This window comes from Anabrus simplex, chromosome 5 (genome assembly GCF_040414725.1).
Source record: "Anabrus simplex isolate iqAnaSimp1 chromosome 5, ASM4041472v1, whole genome shotgun sequence".
NCBI classification, from domain to species: domain Eukaryota; kingdom Metazoa; phylum Arthropoda; class Insecta; order Orthoptera; family Tettigoniidae; genus Anabrus; species Anabrus simplex.
The window spans coordinates 221,040,452-221,060,820 of NC_090269.1; the positions used below are offsets into that span (position 1 = coordinate 221,040,452).

At 40.3% G+C, this 20,369-nt stretch overlaps 1 protein-coding gene across 1 annotated transcript in view; it reads left to right on the plus strand.

Annotated features, from left to right (window-relative positions):
• The window catches only part of LOC136874450 (kelch-like protein 10), an 85,326-nt gene that overhangs the window by 7,726 nt on the left and 57,231 nt on the right, over nucleotides 1-20,369 (plus strand). Inside the window, exon 4 of the mRNA XM_068227808.1 lies at nucleotides 19,969-20,180. Coding sequence (XP_068083909.1) covers nucleotides 19,969-20,180 — 212 coding nt within the window. The remainder of the gene's footprint in view (nucleotides 1-19,968; nucleotides 20,181-20,369) is intronic.

Sequence of the window (20,369 nt, forward strand, 5' to 3'; positions counted from 1 at the left end):
GCCTGTAGATTACGAGGTGATGCATGGTCAATGCGACAGATCCTCTTGGCTGTTCTTGGTTTTCTACACCAGGATCCCCAACTCACCGCCAGTTAGGTCCTCAGTTGTAATCACGGAGGCTGAATGGACCTTAAACCCGCTCTCTGGAACACTTGTGGGTGGGAGTGGTAGAATAGTATCCACAGTATCCCCTGCCTGTTACAAGAGGCGACTAAAAGGGCCCTGGGTACTTTTATCTTCGGAACATGGGTTGGCGACAACGGGGCCCTTAACTGAGTCCCGGCATTTCTCCCACTTGTGCCAGGCTCCTCACTTTCATCTATCCTATCTGACCTCCCCTGGTCAACACTAGTTCTTTTCCGACCCTGACGATATTATGTGTCGAGGCCTAGAGAGTGTTTAATTTTCATGCCCTTCTTGGCCATTGCTTTTCTTTTGCCTATATATTGATTTTTCGAAGTGTAGGACCCCTTCAATTCTTTCTGTCTTATTAGTGTTAATAGAGGATGGTTACCCAGTTGTACTTTATCTTAAAACAACCTCCTGGTCCAGGTAAAATTCCCTGAAATCCTTGACCTAGCCAGAAATCGAACCCAGAGCCTTTGGGTCAGAGACAGCTATGCTACTCCTAGTGGTAATTTAACAGCAAGCTGTATATGCAGTACAAAGAACAGCTCCTACACACTAGGCTAAGGGCTCCATTCAGGATCAAAATTCAGGATAGGTGTCTGTGAGAAATCGGTATGAGTCACTGCAGGTAGAACAACCAAGGGAAGATAAGGAACAGGGAGCTGTTGCTGAGAAGTGTGGAGATAGGAGGAAGGAAAAAGGTACAGAAGAGAAAGATAGGAAAGCGGATAGGAAAGACAGGTTTAACAGGGTCATGGGATGGAAAAAGGGGAGGAAGAAGTAGCTCCTGCAGTTGTTAGGAAAGACAGGACTGACCAGGAGAGGAGGGGATCAAATGAGGTGGGTAGGGTTGAGGCTCTGGTCATGGGGGATTCCATTGTTAGACATGTGGGGAAAGTGTGTGGAGGAAAGGGAAGCAGGGTAGTGTGTTATCCAGGAATTAGGTAACGGCAGATGTTGAGGAAAGTAGAAGAGAAGGAGGAGGGAAAGGAGAAGGTGGTAGTGATTCACATTGGTACTAACAATGTAGGACAAGCAGGTATAAGTACCAACATAGTTGAGGATGTATGGTATCTGGTAAATGCAGTACAGGTAGTGTTTAAGGAAGCAGAGATTGTTATCAGCGGAATACTGTGTAGGAGGGATACTGACTGGAAGGTGATTGGGGATTTAAATGAGTGGGTATGTGGGAAACTAGGAGAGAGATTTCTAGATTCTAATGGGTGAGTAGGAGATAGGGATCTGCGTTCAAATGGCCTTAACTTAAACCGCAGTGGTATATATATATAAGTTAGGAAATTTGTTCAGAAGGATTATAGGGAGGTACATTCAAGGAAACGGGTTGGCCTAGGGAGTGATGATAAGGGAACAGGGAACTGGAAGTCAAGTAGGGATGACTGAACTGTTGAAGTATTGGAAAGAAAGGAATAGAATTAAGTAATGTAATAGATATATACTTACCAGATATTGTAACAGGAGTTGAATCATGGCTGAGAAATGATATAATTGATGCAGATATTTTCACATGGAACTGGAATGTGTATCATAGGATAGGAATGGTAGGAGGGGGAGTATTCATTCTGGTGAAAGAAGAATTTCTAAGCTACAAAAATGTTAAAGATGACAAACATGAAATTCTAGGGATAAGGCTCATGTCTAAAGATAATAGGCAACTTGATGTGTTTGGAGTGTACAGACCGGAAACGGTAGCACAGACATTGATGCAGAATTATTTTATAAGATAATCAGTTATATGGGAAACTATAAGGAAAGGAACGTGATTGTAGTGGGTGATCTCAATTTACCAAGTGTCAATTGGAAAGGCAATGCAAGCAATAAGAAGCATGGTGAACAAATGGCAAATAAGTTAATATGGGAAGAGCATCTGATTCAAAAAGTGATGGAACCAACTACAGGGAAGAATATTCTACATGTGGTGCTGGTAAAACCGGATGAGCTCTATAGAGAAACTGAAGTAATAGATGCTATTAGTGATCATGAAGCTGTTTTTGTGGTAGTTAAAAATGAATGTGAAAGAAAGGAAGATATTAAAATTAGGACTATTAGGCAGTACCATATGGCTGATGAAACACGCATGAGGGAGTTTTTAAAAAGTAACTATGGTTGGTGGAAAATGGTAAATAGAAATGTAAACAGACTCTGGGATGGGTATAAAGCAATTGTTGAGGAATGTGAAAATAGGTTTGTACCTTTAAAGGTGGCAAGGTGGCAAGACGGCAAGGAATGGTAAAGATCTACTATATTATAACAGAGAAGTAAAGACGCTAAGAAGGAGGTGCAGGTTGCTAATTTTTACGACCAGATGACTTTCATGACGTCAACCTAATCAGATGAGTTAATGCGATGAAATGAATGACATTATATATGATAGTAAGAATGAAGGGGATGAAACCTGGCGCTGGCACATAGCGCACTCCTCTCGAATAGCTCAAGACTTTACGTCCCAATCCGACGGACGAATCACCATCAACAGAGTCATATGCCCTCACACCATACAAGACCAAAAACGGCATCCTACGTCCTGGATGTAAAATGGCTCCTTGAATATTGTGTTCTCTACCTATCTTATGTATGTTGCCTAGTGACAGCTACTCTATGCATTTAATCTTGGTGCAGCACGTTGGTTGTCATATCCCAATGCACGTTTTCCGATGGTTTTTCGTTCATAACTCACCAACGAAAGCGAAAATGAAAATTCTGGCTTCGAGGTGCATTTGGACGCTTTTCCATCTACCTATGTTCAAAATTTCAGATCTCTGTGTGCTGTAGATTTTGCTGGGCATCACACACAGACACACAGACACACAGACGAACACTTCCTTTTATAATTATAGATGATATGTTGAAATGAAATGGCGTATGGCTTTTAGTGTCGGGAATGTCCGAGGACAAATGATATGTTTAAATAAGTGGAATCAGAGATAAGGCTTTTTTTGCAGATGATGTTATTCTGTAACCTACATAATAATAAATAAGTTACAAGACTGTGGGGAACTGCAAAATGACCTTGATAATGTTGTCAGATGGACAGCAGTCATTGGTATGATGATAAATGGGGTTGAAAGTCAGGTTATGAGTTTCACAAATAGGAGAAGTCCTCTTAGTTTTAATTACTGCGTTGATGCGGTGAAAGTTGCTTTAAGGGATCCTTGTTAGTACCTCGGTATTAATATAAGGAAAGATCTTCATTGGGGTAATCATAAAAGTATGATTGTAAATAAAGGGTACAGATCTCTGCATATGGTTATGAGGGTATTTAGGGGTTGTAGTAGGGATGTAAAGGAGAGGGCATATATGTCTCTGGTAAGACCCCAACTAGAGTTTGGTTCCAGTGTATGGGACCCTCACCAGGATTACTTGATTCAAGAACTGGAAGAAATCCAAAGAAAAGCAGCTCAATTTGTTCTGGGTGATTTCTGACAAAAGAGTAGCATTACAAAAATGTTACAAAGTTTGGGCTGGAAAGACATGGGAGATAGGAGACGAGCTGCTCGATTAAGTGGTATGTAATACCAATGTAGTTGGTCCATTTTTGGACATTATAAATCTTCGAGCTAGGCCTAACTCACTCTAGTGTGCTAAGTTGGGCTCTTGTGTTGGTAAATAGCACACCTACCAAGACGCATGGCTAGTGCATACCATGAAGGTCACTGAGTAGGCTACTTGGAGCGACTGTTAGTGCCAATGCACTATGAGAGACTTTGTCTCATTTTCAAAAATTGATGCCTGCCTGGCCATCAGATGATAAAGATGTTGATTCCCACAGGAACCCTGAAATATTTGTTCTGAATGAGTAAATTTATAATACCAATATAGTTGGTCAGTTATTGGACATTATAATATTTTTTAACTTTCAAATTTTTAGATTTCTTTAAAATTTATAAGTTTTTACATTTTTTAAATTTATAAATTTTTAAAATTTATAATGTCCAATAATGGACAACTATATTGGTATTATAAATTTACTCATTCAGAACAAATATTTCAGGTTCCCTATGGGAATCAACATCTTTATCGTGTTATGTTCCGAGCTGTCAGTGGAGAGATGGCATGGAATGACATCAGTAGATGAATAAGTTTGAGTGGTGTCTTTAAAAGTAGGAAAGATCACAATATGAAGATAATGTTAGAATTCAAGAGGACACATTAGGGTAAATATTTGTTTGTAGGAAGGGGAGTTAGGGATTGGAATAACCAATTGAGATGTTCAATAAATTTCCAATTTCTTTGCAGTCATTTAAGAAAAGGCTAGGAAAACAACAGATAGGGGATCTGCCACCTGGGCGACTGCCCTAAATGCAGATCAGTAGTGACTGATTTGATTTGATTGAGGTTCACGCCCCCCCGCCCCCCGACCCCGCCCCCCAGCCCCCCCGCCCCCTTTTATTTTGTTTATGCCTTCATTTTTCGAAGTGTCAGACTTCTTCCCTTTTCCCTCTGATTAGTATTAATAGAGGATGGGTGCTCAGTTGTACTTCCTCTTAAAACAGTAATCACCACCATTTAGTGGGCTGCAGGAGATTATCAACCCTATTACCTCTCATCAGAAGAGAAAGCCACTATAGATCATTCCATATTAAGAAAACAGTATTGCTCTTATGAACCTACAAGGAGCGAACACACCCCCTCTTAGACTCCTATAATATCTTGGGATTAAGGAATATTATAATGTACTTTGTATTGTATTATGGAAGAAAGGAAAAAGGATGATGCAATTTTTGCCTGTGCTTTATTAAAATAGCCTAACTACTGTTTTTATTTCATAAATACATTTGCAGAGAGGAAGCATAATGGCAGTAACAGCCATTGCTTTGTTGCCTTCCTTCATTTCCCTTCTATGTTGCTCTGGTACATGTTATATGTACTCCTGAATCCTGGCAGCTTATTACTGTTGTAGATTAGTCATTTTTCTTGTTTTTTTGTATTTTTTTAGTGTTTATATCAGAGCGTACTTGTCTTGTGTTGAGTAAAGGTAAGGTTGTATTCTATCCGAAGGCAGGTCTCAACATCCGCAGAGCCGGAGTACGTACAGTAGGGTGGCCAGTTGCTTTCCGCTCCTCCATTCCCTCACCCCCCACCAACAGAGTGTGGCAACCCATCCAAATCTTGACCATGCCCAATGTTGCTTAACTTTAGAGATCTCACGGGAGGTGTTCAACACGGCTACAGCCATTGGCTGTGTTGAGTTAGTGTAATGTTATTAATCAGCCTACATGTGCGATTTCTATCTTTAACATTAATACACTGACTTTTTTTATTCTATGGATGAGGCTGATGAAGAAAGAAAAGTAAACTGTGCTTAATATGGAACTTATTTTCTTCCCCCCTTTTATGTTGAACATACATACTGAGTTTCACAAATGTACGTGCCACAGTTTTTCCCTGATGCTGTTTAGCAGAACCGTTCAATATGGCAACCTTGTTGTCATAAGAGCTATACTGTTTTCTTAACATGAAATGATCTATAGACAATCATAAATGATTTCATTTGGAGATCCATTTACAGATATATTTAGTAAGAGTGGCCCAGGTTAAGAAAATGTAACCGATAGAATCAAATGCACTAAATGTTATATGGTGATGGGAAAGTATACTATTTTTAAATTTTGATTTGTTAAATTGAGACTATTTTGTATTCTTTTCTTAATTTCTAACAATAACACCACCAATTTTCATTCCTCTAATTCCAGATATTAGGTGGTACCGTATGTGTGTGAATATACCAGTGGGTGTGTTAAATGTTTGTACTTCCCCCCGTTCATAAAGCTTCCGAATCATAAAGAGTTGAATCTGATTACTAGGGGAGTAGTCCTCAGGGACCCCACATCCAGATACCAAATTATCTCTATAGCAGGAATCTTCAAATGGAGAACTCCGGTTCGCACCCGAACCCCGATGCCTTTTATCCCGGACCGGCACAGTTTATACAATGTCAAGAGTATGAAAAAAAAAAATATGAAAAAATCACAGTTAAAAGCAGTAAAAATATTTTAGAGAGTAATGTACCACTTATATATCCCCTGACCCACATCAGTATTTGCTCTACAGATGACAGTACCGTATTTTGGATATATAAGAGTGAATAGTTCTTCTATTTGCTCCAATGTTGACAGTGAGTCTTTACTTGTTTCTTATCTAGTTTGTAGGCTCTTTCCTGCTTTACTCAGGTACTTAGCAGCTGCTTGCTCCGCACATGAATCTCCCTGTGGGTGGAGTCGGTAGAATAACACCCACGGTATCCCCTGCCTGTCGTAAGAGGTGACTAAAAGGGGCCTCAGGGGTTCTGAACTTTGGAGCGTGGGTTGGCGACCATGAGGCCCTAAGCTGAGTCCTGGCATTGCTTCCACTTACTTGTGCCAGGCTCCTCACTTTCATCTATCCTATCCGACCTCTCTTGTTCAACTCTTGTTCTTTTCCGACCCCGATGCTATTAGGTTTGCGAGGACTAGGGAGTCTTTCATTTTCACGCCCTTCGTGGCCCTCGTCTTCCTTTAGTCGATACCTCCATTTTTCAAAGTGTTGGACCCCTTCCATTTTTTCTCTCTTAACAGTGTTATATAGGGGATGGTTGCCAAGTTGTACTTCCTCTTAAAACAATAATTACCACCACCACCACCTCACATGAATTCAAAAATACAAAGGGCGCTAGGAAAGTTTGCAATGTGAGTGAATGCTTTAGACTTTTTCAAAATAATTTCCATCACACTCAATACACTTCTCCATACGTCAAAACCAGTTGCTGAACCAACTCTGCCACATTTCTTCGGTTACATTTTCACACTCTTGATCCCATGCTGCCAGAAGCACCTCGTCAGCTTATTCTTCACTTCTGGGGCAAGATAAGGACTATATGGAGGGTGATCAAGCACAGTCAACCCTGATCTGGTAAGAAAATCCATTGTTACATTAGCACGATGTGCTGGAGCATTGTCGTGATGCAAGAGCCAAGTGTTGAGCCGTGACCTTGGACGGAGCTGCTTGAGAGCCTGGATGACCTGAGGCAAACAAGTCTCACTGTACCACTTCGCAGTAACTGTCCTTTGTGTCTCTAGCACAACCCAAGTCAGGATGCCCCGTTTAGTGAAGAATACTGCAATCATCCTTTTCTTCACTGACATTGACTTTCGCACAGTCACAGAAGTACCCTCATCTTGTTCTGGGAATTTGTTGGGACATCGTAATAATAAAGCCAAGTTTTGTCACCTTTAACGATGCTATTGACGTTACACGAAGTCCCATTTTCAAACTGTTTTAGCATTTTTTGGCACCATTTCACTCGATGTGCCCTTTGTTCCTCTGAAAGTGAATGGGTCACCCAAAGGGAACAAACCTTTCTAACATGGAGATGGTTGTGTAAAATTGAATGAAGAGCTGTTGCAGGGATGCAGAGGGTCTCTTCTACCTGTCGATATGTCAACTGCCTCTCTTGCTGCAACATTTTCCGCACAGCTTCAATGTTTTCCTCAGTCACTGATTCAGATGGTCGCCCAGAACGAGGATTGTCTTCAACCCCAAAATCTCCGCTCTGGAACTCTTTGTACCAGCAGAAAATTGTTGTTCGATGTGGACAGTCTTTCCCCAGCACAGAAGTCATTTCCTCCAGGCACTGGTCAACAGTTAATCCACGAGCAAAATTGTAGTGGATAATTGCGCGATATTCACCTTTAGACCACACTGATATCTTAACTTGCTTTCAGTCCCACCGTTTGGTAACAACTGGTGTGAAGGTGTATCTTCTAGACCGGTTTTCACCCCTCTTTTCATCCCTCATCATAACAGGGGTGTCCAGTCAACCGTTTTTGCATATTACCAAACTTTCCTAGTGCCCTTTTTGATGCAATGTTTATACATTGCAAATTTTCAATTATTTCTTTACAAGTTGCTCTACGTTGCACCGACACAGGGCTAGGAGTGGGAAGAAAGTGGTCAAGGCCTTATTTAAGGTACAGCTCCAGCATTTGCTTGGTGTGAAAGTGGGAAACCATGGAAAACTATCTTCAGGGCTGCCGACAGTAGGGTTCAAACCCACTATCTCCAGAATACTGAATAATGGCTGCACTTAAGTGACTGCAGCTATCAAGCTCGGTGGCAATTATTTCAGTGAACTTTTTAGTCATGAATACAACACTCAACAAGAGATGTGAAATGGATCTGAAAATCGTATTTATTTTCACGTCGCACCGACACAGATGGGCCTGATGATGACGATGAGATAGGAAAGGGCTAGGAGTGGGAAGGAAGCAGCCGTGACCAAAATTAAGGTGTAAAAATGGAGAACCATGGAAAATCATCTTCAGGGCTGCCGATAGTGAGGTTTGAACCCACTATCTCCCGGATGCAAGCTCACAGCTGCGCGCCCCTAACTGCATGGCTATCTTGCCCTGTAAATGTATTTAAAACCTGTATGAGAACTGCAATTCTTCTGAAATATTTGTCCTGAATGAGTAATCAACATCATCTGATGGCCAGGCAGACATCAATTTTTGGTAATGAGTCAAAGTCTCTCATAGTGTATTGGCACTGCCGGTGGCTCCAAGTAGCCTACGCAGTGGCCTCGACGGTATCACTAGCCATGCGTCTTGGTGGGTGTGCTGTTTACCAACTGATGAGCCCAAATTAGCACACTGGGGAAAAACGCTGGCAACTAGGAATGAGTTAGCTGGAAAATGTATAATATCCAATAACAGACCCTTTATATTGGTATTATAAATTTACTCATTTGGGGAAAATATTTCATGTTCCCTATGGGAATCAGCATCTTTATCATCTGATGGTCAGGCAAGCATCAATTTTTTTTGGTAATGAGACAAAGTCTCTCATAGTGCATTGGCACTGCCGGTGGCTCCAAGTAGCCTATGAAGTGGCCTCCACAGTGTTGGTAGATGTAGAGGGGGTTGTTGTCCCATATGCTTTGTACTCTGACCAGCCAACCGAACAGAAGAAAGTTGGCCACGGCTCTACCGTGGCTCTACGCCTCTGCATTTGGGAGATGGGTCTGGGGCACAGTACCGGACTTCACACTTGGCCCTACCTGTCGGCTGTCCTGAGAATGGTTTTCCATGGTTTTCCATTCTCCTGCACTAAGGCAAATGCCGGGACAGTTCGTAGTATAGGCCACGGCTGCCCTCCCCCTCACCTTCTCCGCACATCTCCTTCACCGTAATAAATCTCCTGGCCTGAGAGACGGCATCACCGTCTATGAGGCCTGCCTCCCCCTTCAGGGGAGGAATGAAAACGTTTAGTAGTAGTAGTAGCCTCCACGGCACACACAAGTCACAAGTCTCATCACATATATCTACTCCCAGAACTTTTTTCGGCCGGGCGGCCTTCACCTATAACTGCAGCCCAGCTGACCGCAACAAAGCATAAATAGGCAGACTCCTCGTTAACTGTCGACTCCCCATCCACCATGTCCTATGTACTCATCCCAGGAGTAGACCTCTCAATCTCAGAAAGAGATATATACCAAGAGCTCTACGCAGTAGATGCCCAGGTGGTTAATGTATTCAGACCAATAGATGGCCGCACCAAGAAACCATCATCACACGTCATGGTACAAACCAAAGAAGAAGAAGCTCAGCGCCGCCTGTTCACCTCGGGAGCAACATTTCGAAGCAAGACCTACGCTGTGGTACCACCTCCCTCACCTGTTCTAGACCAGCTATGAGAAGATCCAGAATACATACCCATCCTCTATGAGCCCCCATCCTGGACAACACCCCTGACAATAACACCCACCTTCCCTACCACTACCACGATCACAACAATCACAACTTCTCCCTGCACTCCTTCCTCAACTTTAATTACTAGTAGCATAACCTGCCACCCCTCCCCAGTCATGTCATCATCCCTCCCAAACCCCCTGTCACGCTCACTCCAGTGAACCCCTATCACTCTGCAGGAAGCAGCTCAGCCATCATCGTCAGACAACACTTCGAACCTACCAACATTGAGCCAGCAGCCACCATCGCCCCAGGCCAGGTGGAGCTGTGTACTATGTGGGATCTCTCTAAACACTGCTGAACCAGAAATGCTACATGAACTTTGTGCTGGCATCTCAGCCCAACAGGCCATACGGGTACGTAACAACCAAGGTCCCACCTACATGGATTGACTCCAGCTTCCATCCAAAATACATGTCCAGCAACTCATCTGTTCAGGAGCCCAAATATTCGGCCAACATCATAGAGTGGAACCATCCCATGACCTGCCATACCCCAGACACCGCACACCGCCGCACCCGACCACCCCCCTGTCCTATCCCACCATACCCACCAGCCTATCTCTCCCCTCCCAACATAGGATACATCACCCCACCCTCACCCACATCTGACCTCCTCCGCCTCCTCTTCACCTCTCTTCAACAATGCACAACTACTCTCCATCTCCTAACCTCATACCTACTTCCAGCTTTTGCTTTTGTATGACTGTTGGTATCTCATGCCCTGATAATTAAATGAACTATTCTTTATGTGTGTAACACCTTCCATGTCCCGAAATTTTCAAGGATGACTGAGTTCAAAGTGGTCCAGACAGACTGGAATGAAAAAAGGATGACATGAGACTGTTTACCCAGATGTTAAGCCTCATAAACATGAAGCTTCAATTAAACAAAAGGAAAAGGTCTAGCTAGTTGTAGACAATGGGTAACATTACAATTGCCGGGACTTTTGATCAAAGTCAGTACCTAGCCATCCACTACACCTTCCAGTCTTACAAAGAATAGCTCAGGATACTGGATATATGTAGAGGTTACCTGGCTGAGGTGCTAAAAATGTGCTTGGTTAAGTAAAAAAATTTAAGAAACAAGATTTCCACTTCAGGAGATGGCCATGGCCCTGAGGTTCACTCAGCCTGCACTAAAAGTGAGTACCAGGTTAATTCTTGGGGACAAAAGTGGGCAGGCGTACAGCTAACCATTCTACCCCACCAAAGTACTGCGGTTGTGGATAGTGGGTGCCATTACCTTCCACCCCTATAAGGGTCTTCATAGCCTGTATGGATATGACTTCATTTTGCTTTGCTTTGCTTTGCTTTGCTTTGCTTTGCTTTGCTTTGCTTACAGGATTTATAAACTAAATTGTGTCTTTGGGGGAAGGATGAGAATTATATGTGTAGTCTTTTGAAAGTGTCCATGCAGAATCAAGACTTGATGACTGTTGTTGATGATTCATAAGAAGTACTACAGGGATTATTATTATTATTATTATTATTATTATTATTATTATTATTATTATTATTATTATTATTATTATTATTATTATTATTATTATTATTATTATTATTATTATTATTATTATTATATTCAAAATCATATAATCTATGTCATAAATGTGTAGTAATTCACCACAGTTTGTCTGGTTGTGAGCATGGATTAGCAGTCACAGTGTCACTAGCTGAGTCTCTCATTGTTTTTGCCAGTCTCCTACCTTTCATATTACTAGACTGTCTCATCTACCATGATCAACTTTTGTTCTCTTTTGACCTCTATGGTATAATGCTAGAGAGGCCAAGGGGTTCCATTATCACACATTCCCTTTTCTTTCTTTGAAGGATCAAACTTTTTCTACCTCCTTCTCCTGTGATTATTCTTAAGTTTTCTTCTAGTTGTAAATTTCCCCTTAAAACACCATCACCACCACTTGTTTATGTTAATATCTTTGACCAGAATTATCTAGATTTATGTGCTAAGGGACTTGAAGTAAGATATTATCATAACTTTCTCTGTAAATCAACATGGCCATTATTAGCACCGCATTTCAAAACTTAATTTTCTGAACGGTACAGATTTTCATCCCCAATGTGTATTTTGACTTACTGGCTATGAAGGTAGGTGGGCTTAAGATGAATAATTCATAACAAAAGAACATGATCAGAGCACACTCATCAAACCAGCACAGAATCATTTCGAAACTTAGGTCTATAGTCATATAATCTCTAAGAATATTAATTCCAGCATTGATCCAGAGATATTATTCTTTCTTATGGTAGGTAACCCTTTCTCATTGTGTTGTTTTTGCTTACTTACCTACTGAAAAATTACTATTCCGACTGTCGTACAAATTTATCCCCTAACACATTAATTTAAACTTACTAAGATTCTGATAATTATCTTACAAATCCAATAATGTATTTAACTAATTCAATTTTGGAATCTAGTTCATTCATATCTAAAGGATTTTCTCCTTGGTTTAGGTCCACGTGTTGGAGACAAGGATCAAGGAAGATTCTTGGCAACGTATCCCAAATGACAGTCGGAGAGTGACTTTTCCATTGGGTAAGTGTGCCAGGTTAATATCTCATTTAATATTGTATACAGTAGCATTTATAGTAGCCTTACGCACTCCCTAATCCTCCACTGCTATCTAGGGTAGGGAGATTTAAACATAAGAAATTACTAGTTAATGCTAAGCAGGGTGCAAAGTACTGTAACAGAAGAGATAGGAGATTTCCCTCCTCATAAGAGTATATCCCTCCCACTTAAATGGACGTTTTTCTAGAGCGACAAGACTTTTAAAAGCAGGACATTCCAAAAAAATCCTGACAACATGTTAAATTCCTCTTTATTAACTGGAAACAATAAGAACAATAGGCAAATACAGTAAAGCTAGCAGTTGTTAAAGATAAAATCTTATAGTTTGTACTTCTGTGAAGTACTTCATTAGCTTTGGGGATTTCAACAAACAGGTGTGAATTTCCTTACATGAAAAACATTTTAAATTACTTTTTTTACTGCTTCTATATTGACAGTTTGTTCCTTTCATCTGCCCGCTCTGGATCATGCTCTCACCTACAAGAAACACTGCTCAACGCCAAACAGAAAATGGCAGGCAGGAAGAATATTGTTCGAAAGCTGACAGGATTAACATGGGGTGCACATCCGTGTACAGTGAGAATCTCTGCTTTTGCACTGTGTTACTTAACAGCTGAGTTTGCAAGCCCAGTTCGGAACAGTTCTAGCTCTCCACAGCAACACATTAAATTGCCCTTCACCACACTTAAACGCACTTACTACAACCCAATAAATGCTGCTTATTGTCATCAAAGAGTCTACCTTAAAAGACTTGCCAAAACTATTGTTGCTGTGCTAAGTGACTCAGATGGTAGAGCGCTAGTTTTCTGAGCCCAAGCTGGTGAGTTTGATCCTGGTTCAGTTCAGTGGTATTTGAAGTTGCTCAAATACATATGCCCAGTGTCAGTAGATATATCACCGGGCGAGCTGGCCGTGCGTGTAAAGGCGCGCGGCTGTGAGCTTGCATTCGGGAGATAGTAGGTTCGAATCCCACTATCGCCAGCCCTGAAAATGGTTTTCCGTGGTTTCCCATTTTCACACCAGGCAAATGCTGGGGCTGTACCTTAATTAAGGCCACGGTCGCTTCCTTCCAACTCCTAGGAATTTCCTATCCCATCATCGCCATAAGACCTATCTGTGTCGGTGCGACGTAAAGCCCCTAACAAAAAAAAAAAGTAGATATATCAACCATAATACATACAAAACAAAATTCCAGCACCTCGATGTCTCTGAAAACTGTAAAATTAGTTTGTGAGATGTATTATTATTATTATTATTATTATTATTATTATTATTATTATTATTATTATTATTATTATTATTATTATTGTCCATCTAGAGGCCATGATCATTAAAGCATTAAGTTTATATAGTCCGACACCGTGATCAGCCAGTTCGAGTCCTGTTTGTCGAAAAAAATTTCATCATCTGAATGTTGGCCAGCTGGTTAGAAGAGGTGGTGTTATACAACTTCTAATCACCAGATTGCTTGCCAAAAGCCTGGATTAAATTCTTAACCTCTCCACAGTGCTCATATAGAGTGAAGGCATATGACGCTGTTGATGGTGATTCATCCAACGGATGGAAACAAAAAGCCTTGAGCAGACCCCTTGGTGTTATTTGACAGGAGTAGGCTATGTGCTAGCTCCTCCTACTATAATATTGCTGATTAATACAAGAACATCATAACTCAAAAAGAGCCTATTCTTGGTGATGTATACCATTTTATTGGTTCTTGCATGAATTTTTAATCGGTACACATAACTCAAAACAGGCAGGTTTTGAGGTATGACGTTGTATTAAACGAGTGATATATTACGTCATAGTAAAATTGGTGATTGAGTTTCCCTGCAGCTTGTTGGCACAGTTTCTATGAGAGCAGGTTGATTTGAAGAGAATTTTCTTAAGGGAAATCCAGCATTCAAAAGAACCTGATCCAAATCTTACTGTAATCGTAGTGGCTTGTAAGGATTTTGCTTCTGTCAGTACATCGTTCATGTGAAAATCTTCCTTCAATATTTGTGATACAGGAGGGTTTTTTACTGTTCTCAGCTGGTATATGCGAATAGGCTCCATGGGATTTGTCTGCCACTGGATGTGTTGGAAGTATCTATTATCCGGGTATATTAATATATTCCTGTACATCTTCTCTATATCAGTCATGAAGACAACTGAATGAGTTATAAATCTTAGGACTATGGAGTACAAACCTTTTTGAAGTGTAGGTCCTGTTAGTAACAAATTATTCAGTGAATAACCAATAGTTTTTCTTGAGCAATCAAAGACACTCTTAGTTGTTGTGCTTAACTCCTTCAATACAGCACGGTGATAAATAGTTCATAAATCTCCAGTTTAAACCATATTTCCTGTCATAAATTCTGTATGTGCTTCAGCAAGAACTGATTGACTTGCAAAGCACTTCTCAAGAAGATAAAAGCGATTTGAGTGCAACCTGGAAGGGCTCTCCAAGGTTACTCAGATCCTGCTTAAAGGGAAGACTGACAACAAATCATCCATCTGCATCATGTGATATAGTTTCCTGGAAATGCCTCTCACAAATATCATACTCAAATTCCTTAAAATTATTGGGGATATCCTCCAGCTCTCAGAATCTTGTTAACTGAAGATCTTCTTACGATGCTGTCTCCCTCCGAAGGTTGGCGATCCAATTGATTATGATTATTACACGCGAAACGGCACGGATCAAGTTTAGCTTATTGCATAGAAAGAATTTTTGAGATGATTCATGCACATGTGAAGGGAATAACCAATATCTACCAGCCAGGATATCTCCCAAATATGTTTCCTGTAGAAATGGCCAGTCACCTGGCCTGGACCTCTGATCAATTTTCATGATTTCGTAGAACGACTTCTGTCCCTAACAAGATGTCAACATTTCCTGGGATATTAAAATCAGGATCAGCCAGCTGAATGTCCTCAGGAAGATTCCATTCTGATGTTTCTATTCCCCTTGCAGTCAAACAATTAGTTATTTTACTTAATACCAAACAATGAATATCAGCATCAAACTCAAAAATCCTCAACTTAATTGATGACATACAGTACTTTGAATGCTAGCTAATTCTACTCATTCCTTCTTTATCTTCTTAAATTCAACCTCTGAACTAATCGTTCAGTAATATATTGTAATTGAATTGTGTCCATGAATCAAGAAGATATTGTGCCTTATGCATTTCTGTTCTTGAATCAATAACATGAACAACTGTTGTTGCCAACAATACACATTTTCCTTGGTTCTTAAATGAGCAGTAACTTCCAGCTCTCATTTCTGATGACATAGCAATTTCATTGCAGAACCGCAATGTGGTTGTGAATCATCCTTAACTTTACTGTTAACAGTATATAGCATTGTATTGTGTTTCCTATTACACATAAAACAAGAGCTACTTCTACACTGGGGGGACTTACGATCATCTACAAGGAGACAATTGAAGCACAGACTTTTAGACTTAACAAATTTTAAACACTGTGATACAGGTAAGGCCTTAAATTTGTCACAGTAAAATAAAACATTCACATGATTACAGTACTTATTACATTGTTTGTCCATGTTAACAATAAGCCTGGGAAAGTTTGTGGGTTCGGTTAGGGTTTAACTTATTAATTGGCTTCACCTTGGACTTATTATTTAACTGTGAGTTTATATTGAATACTTCCAGGACCTGATACCTGGTTTCTAAGAATTCAATTAGATCCTTCCAGTGAAATGGCATATCGCTTTTAGTGCCGGGAATGTCCGAGGACATGTTCGGCTCACCAGGTGCAGGTCTTTTGATTTGATGCCTGTAGGCGACCTGGGCGTCATGATGAGGATGAAATGATGACAAAGATGACACATACACCCAGCCCCCCCCCCGTGCTGGAGAAATTAACCAATGATGGTTAAAATTTCCGACCCTGCCGGGAATCAAACCTGGGACCCCTGTGACCAAAGGCCAGCATGCTAACCATTTAGCCATGGAGCCAGGCAGATCCTTCCTGTCACAACTCTTTCTTGAAGCAGAAAATATCTCAAATTTCTTCTTAGTCCTACTATCAACAATTTATTTAGCATTCATTAATTGAGTAAGCATTAATTCAACCAAAGAAACATTCAACTCGAGGGATTCTAATGCATTCTTATTACTTGTTATGAGGTATAATAAGCACGCGAGCTTGAATGATGAGTCTTCACTAACACTTGGAGCTGACAGTAGTTCATGAATAAGTCTACAGCTCTTAGTCTAGGATTGTCATGATCTGCAAGTTATTAAATCCCATGCAACAACAAAATTGTCATGGTGTTGAGACATTTGTGGTCATGGACATTTGCGGTCACCACAAAATCATCGACATTTGCGGTCACTGAGATATACTTGTGCCCACTCACAGAAATTCGCCAGCAGTCATAGATTTGCAGTCAATGCAGCAGGAGGTGGGCCTCATTAGCTTAATCTCAGGGTATCCCCCACTAACCTGCCTGGGCTTCTGCTCGGTGGTTCTAGATCAACATCCTCCTCTTGCGCACATTCATCTAGAGACTGATCCCTTCAGCCACAGATACCATTCTACAGCATATAGTTGTGCACATTACAATGGTTATATGTACAGAAAGTATAGCGAAAGTCAATATGGAATCATCACCTGGGTGTGTCTGAAGGAGAAGAACAAGTAATAGCATGTTTTTGGAAATACACAATTCTGAAATTTATAAACATATATTATGTTGAAAGTTGGATTAGATCAGGTGACGGTTTTTTGATTAACAATGTCTTACACACGGTTGAAGCACGCTTAAAAACAGGCACTTTTTGCTTTCCACCTGCAATAAAAATATTCAAGTAATTACACATTCAAAACCTAACATAAAATGAAACAAGGAGAATGATGGTGTCATTTGATTTTCTGTAGGTCTACTGCTTAATTGAAGAACAACCTCCAGTACGTATAATAATTTGTTCGGCGATAAATTATATGTTTTAAATCCTGATTCCCATCACACTTTATCCATTATTAATCTAGAATGACCGTGCAAGAACCCAGGGAGGTTAGTGGGGATACCCTGAGATTAAGCTAATGAGGTCCAACCCCTGCAGCAGTGACCACAAATCTCCTGTGACTGCTGGGAAATTTTGTTAGTGGACACAAGTTTACCCCAGTGACTCCAAATTTCCAGTGACCGCAAATATCCAGCAACCATTGTCATTTGAGACAGGAATATTCTGGACCAATTATCTTGCATCACCTCTTAATCTTTGAACCTCAGCAAGAGATGGATTATTTATAACTAACTTTCAAAGATATCCTTAATCCAATCCTTGAAGTCACCAGAAAACTGTGGAATTGACGTTTATGTAACTGTATACTGCTGACAATGCCACCAATACTGTTTGATATTGTACTTGTAGGATGGTCTGCAATTTGAGAGGTCTGAATTGATATAGCTAAAGGTAATTCTAGATGTGGTGCTGATAAAACCAGATGAGCTCTATTAGGAAACTGAAGTAATATATGGTATAAGTGATCATGAAGCTGTCTTTATCAGAGGTAAAAAGAAATATGTTAGAATGGAATGTCGTAAAAGTAGGGCTATTGGGCAATACCATATGGTTGATAACAGGAGAATGGTGAAATTTTTAAAAAGCAATTATGACCAATGGAAAATGGTAAAAAAAGAAAATGTAAACAGCCTCTAGGATGGTTTTAAAGCAATTGTTGAGGAGTGTGAAAACTGATATGTACCTTTAAAAGTGGAAAGGAATAGTAAGGACCCATTATATTATAAAAGGGAAGTAAAGAGATTAAGAGGGAAGTGCAGATTAGAAACAAATAGAATTAGGAATGGTTTTGGGAGTAAGAGGAGAGTGAAGGGGCTCAATAGGAAATTGAATTCATGAAAAAAATAAGCTAAGGATAACATGATGGCAAACATAATTGACATCCATATGAATTTTAGGGAGCAATGGAAGGATATGTATAGATACTTTAAGGCAGAAACAGGTTCCAGGAAGGACATTCCAGGGATCATTAATGAACAAGGGGAGTGTATATGTGAGGATTTCCACAAGGCGGAAGTATTCAGTCAGCAACATGTAAAGGTAGTTGGATATAAAGATAATGTCCTGATAGAGGAGGCTGCAAACTTTGGGCTGAGAAGAATTGGGAGTAAGGAGAAGAGGTGCTCAACTATGTAGTTTGTTTCGAGCTGTCAGTGGAGAGTTGGCATGGCTTAACGTATGTAGATGAATAAGCTTGATTGGAGCTTTTAAAATGAGGAAATATCATAGTATGAAGATAAAGTTGGAATTGAAGGGGACAAATTGGGGCAAATATTCAATTATAGGATGAGGAGTAAGGAACTGGAATAAAGTATCAAGGGTAATGTTCGATAAATATCAACTTCTTTGAAAATTTTTAAGGAAAAGCTCGGTAAACAATTGATAGGAAATATGCCATATGGGTGACAGACCTAAATGCAGATCATTAATGATTGATTGACTGATTGATTGAAGTTCATCATCAAAACAAGCTTCCCATATCTTGTCCAGTTGGCAATCAAGATTCTCCTAAATGAACCTAATATTTCTTCCCTTCTTGTGCCAGGCTCCTCACCTCCTTTGGCCAAGTCTTGTTTTCTTCTGACTCAGACATTATTAGGTTTTTGATGCTTATGGATGCCCTTCATGGGCCTTCTCTTTCTTTTGCCGGACCTCTTCCTTTTTACCTCTTATAAATGTTAGTATAGGATGGTTACCAAATTATTCTTCCTCTTAAAACAATACAGTGCCTTGTCAGAGGATTTGCCTTAAATGGGCTGCACTCAGCTAACAATAGCAATATGAAATCATTATTAGCCCCTTCCATGTTTTAATCTGCATCTAAGTGGTCAGTTGTCATCTCTCTTTCTCTTCCAACTCCAATGATATTACGTTATTGGGGCCTAAGAAGTCTTTCATTTTCATTCCTTCATTCTCTTTCATCTTGACTCTTCACTTTCTTTAGACGAGACCTTCATTCTTTGAAGATTGATATCACCTCCTTTCTCACGTGATTAAATTTTAGAAAATGTTTATACATAAAAAGGAGAGGATGACTATTTCTGTAAAGGCTATGAAGGCCTCAAAAACAGCAAAAGGTAAAGATTTCCAGTATCACAGCTCTAGAGCTGACTGCCTTAGTTCCTATATTTGACCAGTTACTTATTTCTTGTATAGGTTAAATGAACCCTAGGGTCAAGTGCCACTCCAAAAGTGGGTATTCCTTCTGACTGGAAATCAAACTCACATCCTCCCGAGAAAATCAAGCATGCCTTTACCACCTCAATGAGGCAACCGATACCTATCTTGTGTGTCCCTTTACGACAACAAACACTATAATCACTACAGCTCTACTGAGTTTGTACCCATCTACAAGTACTTGTTATGGAGCAATGTCAGCATCATTACTGGTTTCTACTTGTCTATTTCTAAATCCCTGAACAGTGTGTTCTGTTTAATAAATGTATCCTAATAGTATTTCTGTGACAGGGCAGACCGCTGGTTCCTGTCAGCTGACAATGATTCCACACCTCGTGCATACCATGGGATATGTGTACTTAACAACCTTATATACATCATTGGTGGTTTTGACGGCGATGAGAACTTCAATTCCATGCGGAGTTTTGACCCGCTGACGCACTTCTGGAGTGAACGTGCCTGCATGAATGAGCCACGTTGTTACGTCAGTGTCTGTGTCCATGGTAAGATAGTCCATAGTACATGCTTGAATTGTTTTTGCTGGAAGAAATAGACAGGGGAAAATTTAAATTGTTCTGTATACTTTAGGTCTTTTAAAGACACTCATCTTGCAATCTTCCTAGCCCTGACCCCGACTTCTTGGGTAATTCTGTGTTAGGTGAGGAAAATTTGTTAAGTCACTTAACCTGCAG